Raw genomic sequence first — 18,867 nt, 5'->3', positions numbered from 1 at the left:
CCTACAGTAAGTTGCACAGGTAGGCGTCTAGGTAGATCTTGAATATCTCCAGAGGAGGAGACTTCACAGCCTCCCTGGGCAGCCTGTTCCAGTGCTCCATCACCCTCACTGTAAAGAAGTTCTTCCTTGCATCTATAAGGAACTTCCTGTGTTATGGTTTCTGCCTGTTGTCCTTTGTACTATTGCTGCTTGCCAATGAAAAGAGTCCACCCCACCAACTTGATTCCCACACTTTAGATATTTATTAGATGTTTAGTTAGGAGATTTCCTCTCAGCCTTCTCCTTTCCACACTGAAGAGTCCCAGGTCTCTCAGCCTTTCCTCGTATGGGAGATGCTCCAGGCTCCTAATCTTCGTTGTCCTCCACTGGACTTTTTCTAGGAGATCTGTCTTATTTGACATTCGTGAACTATTGCTTAATGTGTGCGGAGACCAAACAGTGGGTGTCAGAGCAGAGAGGCTGTGAGTTCTGTTACAGCAGTGGTGACAGTGACAGTGGGTCACCTCTGCTGGTGCAAACTGTTATGAGCATGGCATGCAGGCTCTTGTTCATCACTGGTGAAAATGCATAGCTAATACTGAAGACTGTGTTGAAAAACAGTGTTTTGTAGCTAAAAATTTGCTCTATCAAACATTGTTATTGTACTCTTTGTATCTGCTGTAGTTTCCATGGAAATAAATAAGAGGCATTACTTGTGGAGTGACCTGTGTATTTTAGGCTTTCCTCAAATGCCACATCTTAGTGCATATGTTAGGCTGTTTTAATCTTGTTGTCTGTATTTTTGGTCTTTAATAGATTTTAAGTCCTTGACAAAACAACAGTTAAGCATTTTCTACTGCTATGTGCCTCATTTTGTTTTAGTTTGTCAGAGGCATTTGTGTTTAAGTACAAATTTTTTATTGACATTTAGTAGTTTCTTTTAAAAAAAGATAATGCAGTAAAAAAGATATGGAGAAAGAGAAATGGTGCTCTTTTCTTTCTCTCCATCTCAATTCTTTATTGCTAGCTGAAAATTCTATGTCATATCGCACTGGTACATAATTGAAAAAGAATAATACTTTAAAAAAAAATTATTTCTTAAGATACCTCTCAAGCAGTACTTCAGATATATGGAGACCTGGAATTCATCTACTGTATTGCATTGCTTTGATTGCTTCTTTGTTTCTTTTTGAACATGAAGTTTGCTTCTTTGACCACTACTTAGCATTAAGCTGATGTTTTCAAGGAATTATCTCTTCTACCCACAAATTATAATTTTTAGTAATTGGCTCATAATCTATCATTCTCTGTAAAGTTTTCTCTCACTTTTTAAACATTACTGTGCATTCATCTGTGTTGAATTTCTCATTTTATAAACTAGTCAGTGCAGCTTTTCTTAGTCAACCTTTGCCTATAGTTTTTGTAAAAAAATTTTCTGCTGTAATGCCAGCAGTAAACTGATGATTCCTCTCTTCTTACCACCACACTGAAAAGCAAAAAGTCAACAAATTTAATTCTGGGATTCCATTGATAGCCTTCCTGTTCTGTAAAAATAATAATTTTCAGTCTGCTCCTGTCTTTCAATCAATTATTTATAAATCAATTATTTATAAATCCACTTTCATGTGGATTTGTGGTGAGAGGTCTCACCAATTTGCTCTTGAAATGCAGGATTATATCAAGTATATATCCTAAACCTGGTGCATCCAACTCAAAAAATACCAACAAATTTGTGAAATATGGCTTTCAATTTCTTTAGCTTACTTCATTCAAATGTTATTGGAATTCTGCCTTCAAAGGTAGAACACAGTGGTAGCATAGTGTTTTAATGGCGTATGCCAGGTATTGTGTATCCTCTTGTTCATTGGGAACAGGGTCTGATTCTGTTAATTGAGATCTAAATATTGTCATGGATGTTAGCTGTTTGTTTCTCAAGTTAAAAGTCCTTCACAGCAGTTCATCTGAAAATAATAGGCATTGCATTTATTTCCCTTAGCTGCAATTGTGCTTTTCATTATTTCTTCTTACAGTGTTAGATAGTTTTTATAAGCTAAAGCCTGTGGTATAAGATAAGAATTGATACTGCCAGAAGTGTTTCAGAGCTATTCAATATGCAATGCAACACTGTAAAACTAGAGTTAAAGAATGCATCACTGAACCCAAGAGTCATTTCAAAACCTTGCAGGTACTTGAAAAAAGAATGTTCCTCCTGAGTGCAATGTTGCTATTGCTTTATACTGAACAGCAGTATACTCTATTGAGTTCCAAGTAGTGTGTTTAATAGTATTTTCTTGTATTTATATGCAATAAAAGTATTGTATGCATGTGTTGCTGCTTTTATAATTTTTTAGGTTTTAATGTATATTCTTTTCTCTTAGCTCGAAATCATGACAAATTTAGCAAACGAAGCCAACATATCAACTTTGCTTCGAGAATTTCAGGTTTGTGCAAAAGTGTATTCTTTTGAAAAGAAACGTTTTCTGTTGGCTAGTTGCCATTATTGAAAGTTTCAAGTAGAGTCTTAGTCCTATTTATTTTCAAGTTAAAATCATTTCCAGAATAAAGTGTTCTTGAAATTGAAATTAAACTGTCTTGTATCATAATGGATAATGGAACCTTTTATGTTTGAAAAGGAGTTTCAGTGTGTTGTTTCTCACTCTTTACAGCTTAAAAAAAAAAAATTGAGAAGAACTCAACCATTCAAAATTTTTAAAAATATATTCTACTAATTTGACTGATTCTTTAAATCACTAGAAAATATTGCCTTAATTTGAGTAATATTTGATCATTTGCATTAATTACCAAGCCTCATTTCTATGAGTCACCTGATAAAGTAGTATTACCTCAGTAGATGAGTATGTATCAGTAAGATGTTCTGCATGTGAAACACGTGTGAAAAAAGTGAAACTGTATGTGTTCTTCTTTCTTTACTCTTTGCTATATGACATCTAGTTTCATTGCTTCAGTTTTCTGGCTGCAGTTTTCTGGCATAGGCAGGTAGGTTACTTGTTGTTTCGCACATGCTTCTGATTAAATGAACTGAAACTTCTCTGAAGAGAAAGCTCATCAACTCCTCTAACCTTGCAAGCAAACTAATTGCTGTTTTTGGCTAATTGCCCCTAGCCACTAGCTTCCTTGAAATCAGAGGTTCCCATGACTATGAGTGACCAAGGCAGGCAAGAAAATGTCTTCTGGAAGTGACAATGAACAAGTGAACAAGTAAAACCTCATGTGCTTTCTAGATTGAATGTATTACACAGTATGTTTGTCTTTTGAGAATATATCATAAGTTTCCTGTTGATACAAAACCATGACACTTGTGTATAGCCTAATGAAAACTCTATTTCTCTAGACTTACGTGAAAAGCCAAGATAAACAGTTTGCTGCAGCTACAATTCAGGCAATAGGCAGATGTGCAACTAACATCACTGAAGTGACTGACACATGCCTTAACGGCCTCGTATGTTTGCTGTCCAACAGGGATGGTAAGTTAAACGTTCCGTCTGAGTGGTGGAATGGCTTGAAACCTTTTCTTAATGGAAATGGCTCAGAGTAGATAATGTAATAACATGCATGGAAACTTGTATAAAATTCAACTCATATGGCTGGATAAAAATAGTAACTTTGGTGTTTCTTGTATGAAACACTTCAAAATGCCCTTATAATCACTGAATATTTGTTTTCCTTTTTGTTAGTAAAATTAATTCCTTGTTGCCTGAAATTATGAGCTTACATGTTGTGTTTTTTTGTTTTTCCTCAAAATACTGTTAATTACTAAACTGTATTGTTGTGATTATCAGATGATAGTAAAAATTTTGCTATTATGTGTTTAGCTGCATCAAAGCAGTAAGCCTGTAGAGGGTGCTGAAAGCTTGGAATGGCTTTTTAGTGCATCAATGCCTAGCTGGAAAAATGTATTAAATAGTTTTAGTGTAAGTCCCAAATTTCGCTTGATCTTATTATTCAGCCTTCTGTTATTTTTTATAGTAACATGTAGTTGCCAGCCACAAAGGAAAACAACAAGAATCATGTAAAGTTGAGCACTGTAAATCAATACCTGATGATATTGTATATTCTTACTAGTTACCAAGGAATATTACACGGAAGGAGGTCAATAAGAGAATCAGAAGATTATTGTAAAATGTGAAGTCGACATGGCTATTGCTAAATATCAGAAATAGTGTTGGCACAGACGTAATCGAATATAATAATGTTAGGAAGGAGGAGAAGCATGATTTTGGGGATGCTATAGATTTATCAGAATTGTACTCAAAACAGTGGTGTGACCTGCTCTGAGCTTTTACAAGCAGCATTAATTCCTCTTCATATTTACTGGACATATTTTTCCTGGTAATCTTAAGAAGGCCTGTATTAGGTACAGTGCTTTGGTATAGTTCTACCAGTGTAACCCAAGATGCACTCTTTTTTTATACACTACAAGCCCTTCTTCTCTTCTGCTTCATCTTGTTTTAGAAATTTCTGAGGGGCATCAGTGTACTGCTTGATACCTCTAATCTAAGTAACTTTAATTTCCTGTTGCTCTGGACCTTACATCCCTCTGCTATTCTGGTTATGCATTGTTTAAAGTATCTTCCCATGCTGTGTTGCAACACACTTTCTTGCTTTGTTGTTTTTTTGTTTGTTTGTTTTTTCTTTTTGCTGATAAGGAACTTGGATAAGAACAATAGAAGAATATGCTTTTTTTTTTTTTTAATTATAACTTCTCAACATATGAGTTTCTTCAAAATAACTCATTGTGTATTTCATACACATTCTACGTAAGTGTAGTACATATATGTTCAAACATGAATGTGCATGAATATAAAAATATGTCCCAACAAGATTACTCATTCTAAGTAATAATCTAAAAAATACCTCTGAAGGTCTTGAGAGACCTCTGGAATCTTACTATCATCCTTCTATCCTACTATTATCTTCTTGTGCTTATTATTTTGAAAGGCTGCAAAAGATCTTTTGAACCTGACAGACAGCAAATTGTTTTACTGTAGATGAGGCAAAGAACTTGTTGAGTACCTCAGCCTTCTCCATGTCCACTGTAGCCGTTTCTCTCTTCTCACTTACAAGGGACTGTGCTGTCCTTGACCATCTCTTCTGACCAATGTACATGTAGAATTCCTTCTTATTATTTTTCTTGTCCCTCCTCAAGTTCTCTGTGCACACTGACTTTCCTGAGCTCATTTCTGCCTGTCCAAATGTCATGTATGTGTTCTTCCCAGGCCACCCTTCCCTGCTTCCACCACTTGCACCTTTCCTTCTTTTGCCTCAGTTTAACCACCTGGTCCTTTCCCAGCCATGTCTCTTTCCTGCTTCTTCCGTTTGATTTCTTGTTCTGGGGGATGGAGAGCTCTTGTGCTCCCACGAAAGTGTACTTAAAGAGCTGACAGATGTTCCTTTGTCCCCGAGGACAGTCCCATCCCCTAATTCCTGGAACAACCAGAGGTTTGCCAGAAAGTTACCTGCAATAAACTCCTAAGTCTCCTGGATTTCATGCAACCCACCATGTTGCTTGCCTAGCAGATAAACAGCTGGTTAAAATCACCCATCAAAATGAGAGCCTGCTAGTGCAGGCAGCCTGTGGTAGACTCAGACCACAGGCTGAGTTTTGTTCTGATCCCTAATTTCAACCCTCAACTTCATTGAGGCTGTTTTTAGAGACAGCTCTTTACAATCTATCCACTTATCTTAGGAAGGCAGCTTCCATACCCCTCCTGCCCTGCCTATCCATTCTAAAAAGCTTGTAGCCCTCAATCAAAGTATTCCAGTTGTGTAATTTGTCCCACCACGTTTCCATGATAGCAATTAACTCGTAGTTTTCTATGTATAGTATAGAACATCTAATAACCTATCATAAAATGTATATTAGGTTTTTAAGAAGTTGTTATGCTGCAAGGTATTCAGAGATTTTCCTACTCAATGTAACCATTTCCATATTGCTTAGGAATTGTAGAAAGCTATCAGTTAACATACTAAAATTTTAACTATGACTTGTAATTTTAGTAGGGCTTCTGAAAAGTTGCTGATCCTTCCTGTAGTTTTCTTTTATTGCAATGTTATTCTTAATCACCTTTTCTGATACACGCAGTCATTGTTTTAAGATTTTGGTGTACTTTTTGTGATTCTTTAGATATAAGATAATGTATACTTATTTCATGATTTTTTTGGTTCATTCATCATTGTCTTATACACACTTTTTCTTACATAATTCTAGTAGAGTTACAATTTTAATTTTCTTAATGGTTGTTCAGAATATCAATAATTTCACCTCTTACATCCATTGTTCTCTGATTTTACGTACATGATGTAGAAACTGTTGTTGACTAAATACATGTCCTTGACTAAATACACGTATTACATTTCACACTTATTTTTGGGATTCTACACAAATCAAGGCTTGCACAAAGCAAGCCTTGAAGAGCCTTTCTTTTCTGGGTTATGTCAGTCTTTATTCTAATATGAATACATTTTGCTTTTGTTTGTACTTTCTTTTTTTGGTAAAATGAACCATGTGCATGCAGTTCTCTAAATTTACTTCTGCACACTCAAGATGTTCCTACGTTGATACATTGTATATTGCACTTACAGTTCATCACGATCAATACTACACTGTCAACAAATGTTTTTGATAATGACTTCGTGTCCACCTCAGACTTTTGGTTACAATCTTACTTTTCTTTGCCATTCTTTTTCTCTGTTAAGTAATATGAACACGCAGTGGTGGAGGTTGTCATACCAGTATCTCCCACTCCAAGTGGCTGAGATAACATGTCAAATAAAGGATGACATAAAAAGCTGCAAGGTATAATTTAAGGTTTGTAGTGTAACGATACATATTTAGAGCTTTTGAATAACTCCCCTGTAAAGAAGTTTTGCTTTCTAAGCAATAGTAATAAAAATTAGAGATTTCTTCTGCATACTGCTTTTTTGTAATTTCATCTTGTTTAATTTCTGAGTGAGTGGTCCAAGTGTCAGTTTAACTATTCGGCTGTGGAAATACTTCTATGAAATTTAAGGAATGGTTGTTGTATACTTTCTTTATACTTTAGGAAAAATAGTTACTCCCATTTGTAATATAAATGGAAACTACAATAACTTCGAACTCTTGCAGTAGTCTTTTTATTTTGCGTTCAGCTTTGGTTATGTTTGACTTCATCTTTTTTTTGTGTCCTTCCTTAACACTTTATTCTTGCATAAAAGCTTTATTTTGCACCAGTGGGGATTTTTTTTTCAGCTTCAAAAGTTGCACATTTCATACAAGTTAGACTGTGGTCTACTTGGTACAGTAGTTAAGAAGTCCAAGTTGTGACTTTGACATAAATCTTAAAATGGCTTGTGTATTTAGAAGTTTTCTTTCAGTGTAATAGAAATTAGGTTACAGACTTGACAGAGGGCATATAGTATGTGAAAAAGTGCAAAATGAATGTTTAGCTGTTTCTCTATTTTAAGGGTAAGCTATCTTTGCTAACGTTGTACATTTCTGTGAATTACTTGCATTTTTAATACAGATACTAAATTATTTACAAATATGTGTAGGTGACAAACTTTCTGTTTGTCAATTTGAAAATGAAAAATGCAAGCAGCTTTACTAAAAGGCAATTTCAGAGGAAGTATGTGGTAGGTTGATATTTTTACATTTAGAACATGGCTCTGTCCTTTTAGCTGCCTAAAACTTGCTTGTAGAAGCCAAACTTCGTATTACTTAGTGGAGTGGTTTACATATTTGTTACCAAATATTCTGTTCTGCAAAACATATTTTGAAAGCCTTTTGCATCTTTTACAATTCATTGTTTATGACTTTTTCTTCTTCATAAATGCTTTTAAAAATAATAATTTGTTTTGTCTTAAACAGAAATTGTAGTTGCTGAAAGTGTTGTTGTCATTAAGAAACTGCTGCAAACCCAGCCAGCACACCATGGTGAAATAATTAAGCATATGGCCAAACTCTTGGATAACATTACAGTGAGTATTTGTGTGTGGTGTCTGATAGAGTAAGATTTTCTTAACTGACTGATAAAAATTAGACCATTTCTTTTGAATTTGGACCGTGAATGGAAATGGATGTATAAGAGAAGTAGGAACAATTTTTAATTTTTTTTTTACTTTATAAATTATTATTTTACTCAATTTTAAGGAAGAAGAAGAAATAGGAGCTATTAAATGGCGTCAATTTGAAACCTGGGGGCTTCTTTGAAAAAAAATACTGAAATACTGATAATTGCTAGTACCCTCAGGCCAAGATCAAATCTGTTAGCTTCTAGAGCACAAGTGGGTAAGTTGAAATAAAAATAAGGGCAAGGTAACACTGATCTTGAGGATTTTCAGCTTATTGTCCCAGTGATCTTTTTCCATACCCACTTATATACACACATACCCAGGTTGTGGTTTAACCTGGCAGGCAGCTAAGCACCACCCAACTGTTCATGCACACTCTTCCCTTCTGTTTCCCTCTCTGGTGCAATAGGAGAGAATACTTAAAAGTGCAAGAACCTGTGGGCTGAGATAAGGACAGTTTAATAAGAAATAAAGGGAAGATAAAAATGAAGCAAACAAATTTTGCAGTGTATTGTTTCTCACCACCAGCTGACCAATACCCAGTGACTCCCTGAGCAATGATATCCTCTCTGGCTTCTCACAGTTTTACTACTGAGCTTGATAACACAAGGAATTGAGTATCCCTGTAGTCAATTTGGCTCTGCTGTTCTGGTTGTGTCCCCCTGCAGCATCCTCTCTAGCAGAGCTGCATGAGAATCAGAATGGTTCTTGGTATAAGTGCTGCTCAGCAACAAATAAAATATTGATTTAGTATGCTATAGCAATATTTCCTTCACAAATCCAAACCAGAGCATCATACCAGCTACCATGAAGAAAACTAACTTTGTCTCAGCTCAAACCAGAACAATATCCACCCTTAATTCTGTGTCATTTATATCATGCTTATGTCCCACACTTTCGAATTATCACCACCCTCCTGTTCTTTGATATATACAGACAGGTGTAATTTCCTTAGTCTACAGACCATCTCTCTATGAAGTCCATTGAATTCTTCTAGCCCATAACTTTGGACTGCATCAGTCACATTAGACCTCCAGGGCTGGAGAGATAGTATGTGGTGTTGAAGTGTTGCGTGCTGAAGCCAGCTCTTGGTTCCAGTCAAAACTGCACCTTCCTCATGCCATCAGTTATGCTCATTTCCATCAAAATTCATTCTTCATTAATCTGGGTGACTTACTGTAATACCTTTGATATGGGATAAAGCAACTATAATAGCAGTGGCATACAGCATTATTGATGAGGGATGCTCTGAAATGTTGGTGGCAGGGTAGTAGAGGTGAATCTTTCTGACAGTACTGCATTACCTTGTGTTGCTGTGCCATAGATGACAGCAGAGAGTAACTGCTGCTAGTGGAGATTTTTACATGCACAGCATGCATGCTCTTCACTGGTGTAAATGCATAGCTAATAGTGGTGACTGCATTGAGAAGTAGTTCTTTGTGGCTAAGAACTTGCACTACCACAGTGTTATCACTATTTCCTTGAAGTCCATGTTATATTTCCACATTACCCACCAAGTACACCCAAGTCCTTGAGCAAAAACAACGCTCTGAATGAGTCTGCCTTTGCCTTAGTCAAGAATAACCCAGACTCTTTCCCAGAGCATTTTTATGTGCATTCCAGGAGCTTTCTCCCCTTCTCCAGTTTTAACTGGACAGGGATACATCCCTTGGCAGATTCCCTACTGTTGACTAACCAGGTGGCCTTTCCTAAATGTGTATCACAGTGTTTGGATGTCCCAGCAGACTTTGCTCCCAGCATAGTTGTTTGATTTTCCTACATGCTACAAGCTGGTGCATAGTACAGGATGTGATATACCCACTCAAAGCTGTGCCTTTTGGCCCTGGTGTCTAAGAGTTTCTTTTTGAAAGTGAGTCCTTATGATGGATAAATTCTTTCAGGGATGCCATGTTGCCTTAAGACTTGCTTTTCAAGGCCCGAAATAGTTTCACATGGTGGCATAGCATACATTTCTAACCCTTCTGTGGTTACTTCTACCATTGCTGTCTATATTGATTTCATCCTAAATTTCAAAACACAGCACACTATTATGGAGCCAGGACACTACCAAATCACCTTATCTTTCCATGACACCAAATGCACTTCTGAATGAGTGATGAAATGCTTATATTTATATACTATACGCTTCTATTTTTTTAATCTTTGAGATTTTAATCTTTGAGGCACTTAACAGTAACATCTGTTTTACTATTACCTATCCTTTGACTAAACTGAAGTTAAGGTACATTGGTATTTACTAGTCAGACCCTCCTTGCAGTTCCAGTTATTGATAAAACATTCATCGTTCTATTCTAAATTGCAATGTAGGACTGAACGTAATTAACTACCTATTACATCATATCCCAAGGGTATCAAAATTTAATCTCTCAATTATTATTCTTCTATAGATGCTAAAAATGAGATAGTTCTGTTCCATATAATTATGTGTTTATTGATGATTGAACAGTAAATAGTTTCTAAATGAATGAATGAATGGTCTATTTTTCATATTTGGGAAAGTTTGAAAGAAGGACATGTGATTTTCTCCATCCATACTTACTGAACAGACTAAACAAATAAATCTTTGGCCAATAGAACATATACTTAACAACTGACAATCAAACATCATAATTAAGTAGATGTAATGTAATTGCATTGGGTTGTTCATCTCTAGAATATAAAGAAGTTGAGATACTGTTGCCAATTAAATATCAACAAGTATTAGCTATTTTATAACAATCATAATAATCACTTGTGCTTTCAGAAAATATGAACAATGATTTTATTAATAATTACAATCTCATAAATTGAGGGTAATCTTATTGTACTCATTTTCTGACACTTCTCCAAATGGATTTGTATTCTTACTATCATGTGTTTATTATACAAGATAAAATAGGTGTTTCTTAAGTACCCCATTTAACATTTTAATCTTTTTGTAGCTAATATTTATTTCACAAAATTAATACTTTGGTGTAAATATTTCATTTTAAATACAGGGATTTTTTTTAGTAATGCTTTTTTAATTTGATTAAGGACAAAACAGAAGAACATGCAATGCTTGAACTACTGTGAGATATACTAACAATCTGCAGTAATGAAGCTGTACAGAATAACAGGAGATGGTGGTATAGGAGAACAGAGCTGTAAGAGAAGTAGATCAAAAATCAAAATCTGAATCTGAACCCTGCTTCTTATTGAGAAAAAGGTAGTGTGATAACTACTGAGGATCTGAATTTTAAATTTCATTATTTAATAAAGCATTATGGAAATTCCCTAGATTTGCATGTGCATTTTAAAATGTGAGTTTGCAACATAGTTGCCTCAGTTTTTGTTTACAACATAAAAATGCGAAGCAAGATTTCTTAACATTTAGTTAACACAGAAGGAAATATATACGTATATGCAAGTACACACACTTTTGTAGAGGTGTATTTTAAACAGAGGTTTATTTTTGTAGAATCAGAGAATATCCTGAAGGATCAACAAGGATCATCAAGTCCGATTCCTGGTCCCACACAGGACCCTATGTCTCAGAGCATTGTTCAAATGCTTCTTGAATTTGGACAGTCTTGGTGCTGTGCCCATTGCCCTGTGCAGCCCGTTCCATGCCCACCACCCTCTGATGCAGAGCCTGTCCCCAGCCCCCAGCCGCCCCTCCCCTGGCACAGCTCCATGCGTTCCCTCGTTCTGTCACTGTCACAGAGAGCACAGCTCACCGCTGCCCTCTGCTCCCTGTGCCGCCATGAGGGCTGCCCTCAGCTCCTCTGCTCTGCACTGAGCACACCCAGGGGCTTCACAGAGTCACTCCTCACAGTGATAGACAAAGGGGAATGGCTTTAAACTAAAAGTGGGGAGATTTAGTTTAGATATTAGAAAGAAATTGGTTGCTCAGAGGGCAGTGAGGCACTGGCACAAACTGCCCAGAGAAGCTGTAGATGCCCCATACCTGGAGGTGTTCAGCAACCAGGTTGAATGGGGCCCTGGGCAGCCTGAGCAGGTGGCTGGCAGTCCTGCTCATGGCAGGAACTTGGACTGGGTGAGCTTTGAGACTGCTTCCAACCCCAGCTATTCTGTGATTCTTCTACTGCACGCAGTGCTCAGGGTGGCACTGCACCAGAACAGAGCGGAATGGAAGAACCTCTCCCCTTGCCCACTGGCGGTGCTGGTGTACAGCAAGGTACAGATGGTCCTTTTGGCTGCCAGGACACGTTGCTGACTCGTGTTCAAGTTGCTGTTGATCAAGGTGTCCAAATCCATCAAACATAATCTTAGGTGAGCTTGAAAGTAAATAGTGAGTAGGCAAGTGTGAACAAAGAAATTCTTTGGTGCCGCTTAGAGTTTAATCTAATGTAAGTTTAGTACTATGTAAAACAGCAGAAAGAATGAACATGTCTATAAGCAGTTAAAGACAAATGTGTAAGGTAAAAATTATCTACTTGATTTTTTTTACCATACTTCAGATTAGGTAAATGGTGAACACCTAGCCACTAAAATAAACAAATTTGGTGGAAACTGGATGAAGTGACATTTGGGGCTGGTGCATGAACTTGTTGCATTAATGTTGCTATCAGTTCCACTTTGATTTTCCGTGACAAGATACCTAAGAATTTTCCATAATAGTGTTTTGTTCAGGTCTTCCAATCTGCAATTTACTCATTCCTGTGGAGGATTCTTCAGAAGCCATTTAGAAAATGACAGGATGGATAGTAACCTAAGTATTACCTAACTATAAGGAATGGTAGGAAGTTCAATTAAAAAATACAGAGCTCTTGTTAACAATCACTTTCATTTAGGATAAAACTTTAGGTCTGTGTCTGTTTCAGTTCACCCTTAAAATGATGTTTCTTACATATTAAAAAGATTTCTTATCTTTCTTCTTTTTCTTTTTTTATGTTCTCATTTTTACTTTAGACTTGTACCTCAGGTGTACCCAGGCAAAGATCTGTGTTTGCTATCCATGTTGCCATGTTCAGTAATCTAAACCTCTTCTTGTATTTTGTATCTTTTGATAAGCCTTTTTTTTTTCTGTTTGTTTTTTTCTGATTCCAGTGATTTTTGAAGTGGGGTGACCAGAAGTTGCCCACAATAATCAGAATATAAAGAAATTTAATTTAATTGCATATATTATTTTTTTTTTTTTCACCTTTCATAGTGTTTTCTGCCTTTCCGTTTCTACTGAGCATTGAGTTAGTATCTCCAAAGAGCTATAGAGTTGCTTGTAATCCAGAGATACTCTGATCTAGAAAAAGTTTGGACTTTTATCAGTATTTGGTAGGATTTTTTTTCTAAAGTTCTGATATTAATGTACCAAGGCTGCCTGCATAAATTCTTAAGTGCTACAAATGACTCACCTTCAACTCTTCAGGCTCTGTTTTAGTTTACATTACGTTGAATAATTTACTGTCAGCAGTCTTGGTCAGCTTTCTAGATACTTTTCTCACTTACTTGCAGAGCTGTTGAGCAGCATGTCTTCACTGAGAGGGCCCTGGGGAACAACTGATGGTTGTAACTGCTTTTCTGTATTTTATATTTTCTAGTCCTTTTTTCACCCAAGGAAATGCCTTCCAGCCTCGTAAAGGATCAAGATTTACAAAGATGTTGCTGAGGGGCTTTTTCAAAAGATTATAGAGTATTCTTTCGTCACATAATAATGATGTTCATTCATTTTCACAAATAATTTTCTTTCAAATTGCGCATGATTCAGAATTTGTATAAGAACAAGTACTGGCAGTTTTAACCTGAATTAAGTTTTAACATAGTTTGGTTAGACCAATTCAACCAGGTAAACACAGGAGGTGCTTACTTATGTATCTTTTCTTTGTACTGACATCTGGCATTTCCTCATCAAAGTTATCCCTCGTTCCATTTCTAATTCCAGTTACAATCTGTTTGAATATCAGCTTGTTTTCTGGCAAATGTAGATGACCAGAACTAGTAATTTTAAGTTGTGATTTAGGCTCATATATTGTGTAATGAGCATAGAGTGGAATAACAAGAGCTTTTTGAAATGTGCTATTTAGAATAGTCTGTAAAACCTTTGTAGATGTTTTTCTCTAATTGCTGCAGCTACCTGCTGTAAGTTGTTTTTCTAATTTTTTTTAAATTACAAATATATATATATATACTTTTTTTTTTAAACTGTTTATTTATTTTCTTCCAGACAGATAATGGGTTAAAATGGCTGTAGAAACTGCCTTTTTGTACTGCAGCTTCAGAAGAGCACTTAACGACTTGCTCAGGGCGTATAGAATAAAACATAAGGCAAAGTAATTTGCCATACAGTTTGCTTTAGAGAACAATACAGAGCAGGGCTGAATAATTAAGGTATTATTTTCAGCATTTTTGTTGATTCAAGGTCCCTACTTATGCTATACTGGAAAAGGCAATGAAGGTCTAGAAGTGGCTTCATTTCTTGTTTGCTGTTTTGAACTCTGGAAACAATGGCTGCAGGATCATGCATTTGATATTACATGTTTGAAGACGGGCAGTCTTAAGCAGGGAAAAAGAACTCTGAAAATATTGTGTGATTTTGACCCCAAATGAATCCAGTGACACGGAAACATTGGGTTCATCAGTTCCACATATACTTTTCATTAAAATGGTTTCCACTTAGGGTTCGATTCAAAAGTCTCTAATTGATATCGATTCTCATTGCACAAAATTGTGTTTAATATACAGTGTATTTATGTAGTAGGCTGGTTAAAATGCACAGTCTCACAAGATATTCTGCGTGGTTTCCTTTTGCAGTTTTTTTCAAGTTAAGCTGGTTTAGTTTGTTTATTTGACATTGTGAGACTACTTTGTAAGATTTACATTTTACGAAGAACTTTGTAAGGAAAAAAAAAACAACTTCAGGCATAAAACAGTGCACATCTAAATATTTCATTGTGTTTTTAAAGCGTAGTCCTGGATTTGATTTGAAAAATTACATTTCTAGTTTTTGTATTTCGTAATAAATACAGTTTTTGAAAGTAGTCTGCTATGTGAGCAAGGCAGTAATAGGGAAGAGATGTTTCTGATGGGCTGCTGCCTAGAGCGGGGTACTTGGTGTTCTCTTGTAGAATTGTAATTTTTTAACAAGTCTATAATGAAATATTTAAGAAAAATAAATCTAGCATAACTGAAATGTGAAGTTGCCCATATATTCTTATTTAGAGGTATTCTGTCTGTACAGCAGGCAACTTGAACTGCTCCAATACTGGAAAATTTAATGTACCACTCAATTACTATTCTTTAGCCCAATTTAAAGTAATAGATCGGGAGTGAGGTCTTAATGCAGTGTAACCTTTGGAACATTAGAAATAACCTCTTTCCCTTCTGAAATCAGCGTACAGTAATGACATCAGTCTTACTGTACTGCAGGTGAACATTTTCTGACTGCATTTGAAGTTCTTGTATTTAGCAGTTGTTCAGTACCTTGTTCCTGTCTCCCATGCCATAGATTCCAAGACCTTTTTTAACAATTCATTAAAAAGTCTCCGTATTTATGTATATCTGTCTCACATACTTGTGTTATAGCACACTCAATACATTATTTTGTAGTTACGTTAACTCTGCATCAAGCATCTTTTCAGAGTTTACATCTGATGTTTATCTTGAGGGATGTTTTGTTGTTGTTATTGGACTCCTGAGTTATGTCCTTCCATGATCTTATTGCTCCTTCTCTCTATAGAAGCAATCCTTTGTTTGAACTTTTGTTGGCTTATGTATTTGCAACATTGTGCAGGATAGAGTCAGGTATTTGAGAATGATTTTATTCAAAGCTGTTCTCAATCTTTCCGGGATACTAGAAGGTGCTTAATCACTAGAATTTCTTGTGAATGTAATTAGCTTTTCTTAAATATGGTTTACTGGGCCATTTTCTGGGGACTGTGGGCCATAGGTTGGAAAATGCTGTTCTGAACCTTGGTAATTTACTTATATTTTTTAAGTTACAAATGTAACTAAAAAGCAGAGTTTCCAAATTTAAAATGCATACAGGATAGAATAACTAACAGTTGCTTTCCATTGTAATTCTGACATGTAAATGAATTCTGGGTAGGTGCTGAAAAAGTAATTATAACACCGATACAGGATAGAAAGAATTAGTGTTTTAAAAACTGCAGTGCTGAACTTCTCAAACCTGTTCTCTCCAGTTCTCCTAAGGCAGAATTCAAACTACCTTCAGTGTAAGCTTACTCAAAAAGAACACTGTGTAGTGTAGAGAGTCATAAAAGCTTTATACACATTTTTCACTTCAAAAAAAAAGTGGAAAAAAATTAGCTGAAATTGCAGTTGCAATTGGAAGCTTACCCTTGGCATTTTTTTCTAACCTAAAGTCCGTCATTTTACAGGATAGAACAGTTGTGTTTTTTCAAAGTGTATCGATAAAGGTTCTGTGTAAAACTTGCGGTGCTCTCAGGACATGCTTTTTCCTGGATGAATTTTCCCACCTTTGAAAATTCTCTGCATGTATCGCCATGCCACTTAACTCCTGTGAAACACAGTCCAGTAGCTCCAAAAATGAAAGACCTGTGTGAACTTTCTGGTCTGAGTGTTTCTGCTTAAGGAGACAGATCCTATTCCAAAGTTGAAAAGACTAATTTTGAACTCCTCTCTCTCCAAAATCTGACACTGAGCTCTCACAGGACATGTGCAAAAATATGAATCTTGCTGTCATATGACTTTAAATAAGGATAGAGGAAAAATAACAGTAGTCTTAAATTCCTATGCTTTTGAAGTTGATGGACAGGAGCTGAGGAAGCTCTGTTTATTCAAAACCATTTCTATATGAATATAGACACAAAAAGCATTTGCGTTTCAGCATGGTCTTTAGCATAATCTGATGGCAAGCATTCCCAGCTGAACCTGAAATACTTATATTTTCTTTCTAATTGCCATTGGCTGGTACTGTTATCATGGGCACATAGCTTCTGTGTGTCTCTGTTCACACTCCTGATCTGTTTGCCTTGTCAACTGGTATGTGTTTTGGGTCAGAATCTATGTATGTACACTCAGTCTACCACAGTGAGTGCGCTGAATGAGATATAATCTGGGTCTGTGTTTCTTTCGCGCCAATTATGTTTAGGCAGTATTTTGTTTAACTTATTACTAAACACAGTGCAAGTAAGCACGTTTTTCATGTGAATATGCTAATTTATGGTGTGTGATGTTTTCTCAGGTTCCAGTAGCAAGAGCCAGCATCTTGTGGCTCATTGGGGAGTACTGTGAACGGGTTCCAAAGATTGCACCTGATGTTTTGAGAAAGACAGCCAAGAGCTTCATAAATGAAGATGACCTTGTAAAGTTGCAGATCTTAAATTTGGGAGCAAAACTGTATTTAACAAACTCAAAGCAGGTAAGGTTTAAATACACAAGAGAATATATTTACAGTCACAGTAGTTTTTTTGTACTATCTGTATAGTCCAGTCCTGATTTCTTTTAATAAACAACTGAAACCAGTTCACAGTAATTATTACTTTTTTTAGAACTCAACCTAAACCTAACCAACAGCCCTTGAGCGTGCTGTATCATAAACACAGATGTATCGATGAAATTGCTCTTTTTTTGTTGTTCCTTTCTTTATTGAGAAGATTTGTGGATTTTTTTTCATTCAGGTAAGTAGAAACTATTTATAAATTGTTTAATCAGCGTAAAATTGGAAATTTTCCAGCTGAGATTTGCTGCTTTCTGGATCAAAAAGCAGAATTTTCTGGGGACTTCTGTCATTATGAATAAAAAATTGCTTGTTTTGGTTCAAGATGTTTAAAAAGAAATGCCAGAAAAAGGCCTCAGTGTCTTTCTGTTGGTGCTTATCTTAAAGATAGTAGCTGCTTTTTCTTTTCTCTCTGTTTCATATTATTTCACTTTCCTTTGTGGGAGAGTGGGTTTTGATCATCTCTGCTGATAAAGATAAGCTTAAAATGTCAGATAATACAGAAGAATGAACTTAGATTTCTATAGCTGTGAGAGGGCCTTACTGTTTAATTCATCTTAGTGACCGTACTGTGAACTTCGTCACTCTCTGGCTGTGGAATATAGCATCTTGACACTAATTTTTCACATTCTAATTTTTCTATAAAAGTTTGTGAAATATTTTCCAAATATATAATGAATATATTATTTGAGTTATATAGACTGGACTCGTAGACCTTTTTGTTCCATAGCAGCTTTGACAGCATAGGATCTTGCATGTCTGCAACAGTGATGTGTTCCTTGATAGCTATATCTAACTGCAGACTTGATCCATCTGAGACTTTATTCTGTAGGGCATGTGGGAGATGAACTGTCTTGCCTTGCATTCAAATAAGAATGAATGCTTGTCCTTTGCTCAGACAGTCTAAAATGGGTGAGTAACAAAAGGTGACTTCTTTCTGTCAGTGCTCTTCTTAATGAAAGTGCTGACTGAGCTAAGAAAAGATTGGTTTGATTATCTTAATTGTCTCTTACTGGGCCATTGGTAGTATTTACTAATTTTTCCAAATGGCCAAAAATCCTTGGAGATGATGATTTCTGTGATATTCTTTTTCCAAACTCATGTGGTCATAATACATTTTTAAACATATTTTACATGAGGCATGTTAATTGATTCAAATATGATGTTGATTATAAAGTGGATGAATCTGTCTCCTGAGATGCCTGCTAAATGATGAGTGTCATGGAAAGGTATTTTCCTCTTTTAAGTTGTGTAGTAGTAAGCTTTCTTCTTGAGTCATCAAGATATTTTTGTACAAAATTCAAAGAGCATAGGTTGATGATCTGGCTTGATTGAAAGCTCCTTCCAAACTATAATAGGTGTTTTTGCCTTTAGGAGCCAGCAGCACTTCTTGTTCATCT

At 35.9% G+C, this 18,867-nt stretch overlaps 1 protein-coding gene across 1 annotated transcript in view; it reads left to right on the top strand.

Annotated features, from left to right (window-relative positions):
• Nucleotides 1-18,867, top strand: part of AP3B1 (adaptor related protein complex 3 subunit beta 1) — a 159,572-nt gene that overhangs the window by 72,788 nt on the left and 67,917 nt on the right. Inside the window, exons 11-14 of the mRNA XM_042875404.1 lie at nucleotides 2,358-2,420; nucleotides 3,332-3,464; nucleotides 7,847-7,956; nucleotides 17,213-17,389. Of these exons, the coding sequence (XP_042731338.1) occupies nucleotides 2,358-2,420; nucleotides 3,332-3,464; nucleotides 7,847-7,956; nucleotides 17,213-17,389 (483 nt within the window). The remainder of the gene's footprint in view (nucleotides 1-2,357; nucleotides 2,421-3,331; nucleotides 3,465-7,846; nucleotides 7,957-17,212; nucleotides 17,390-18,867) is intronic.

The sequence above is a fragment of the Lagopus leucura genome, unplaced genomic scaffold (assembly GCF_019238085.1).
Source record: "Lagopus leucura isolate 7727_CA_CO unplaced genomic scaffold, USGS_WTPT01 Super-Scaffold_100014, whole genome shotgun sequence".
Lineage (NCBI taxonomy): Eukaryota > Metazoa > Chordata > Aves > Galliformes > Phasianidae > Lagopus > Lagopus leucura.
This window is presented reverse-complemented; position numbering and strand designations above follow the sequence as displayed.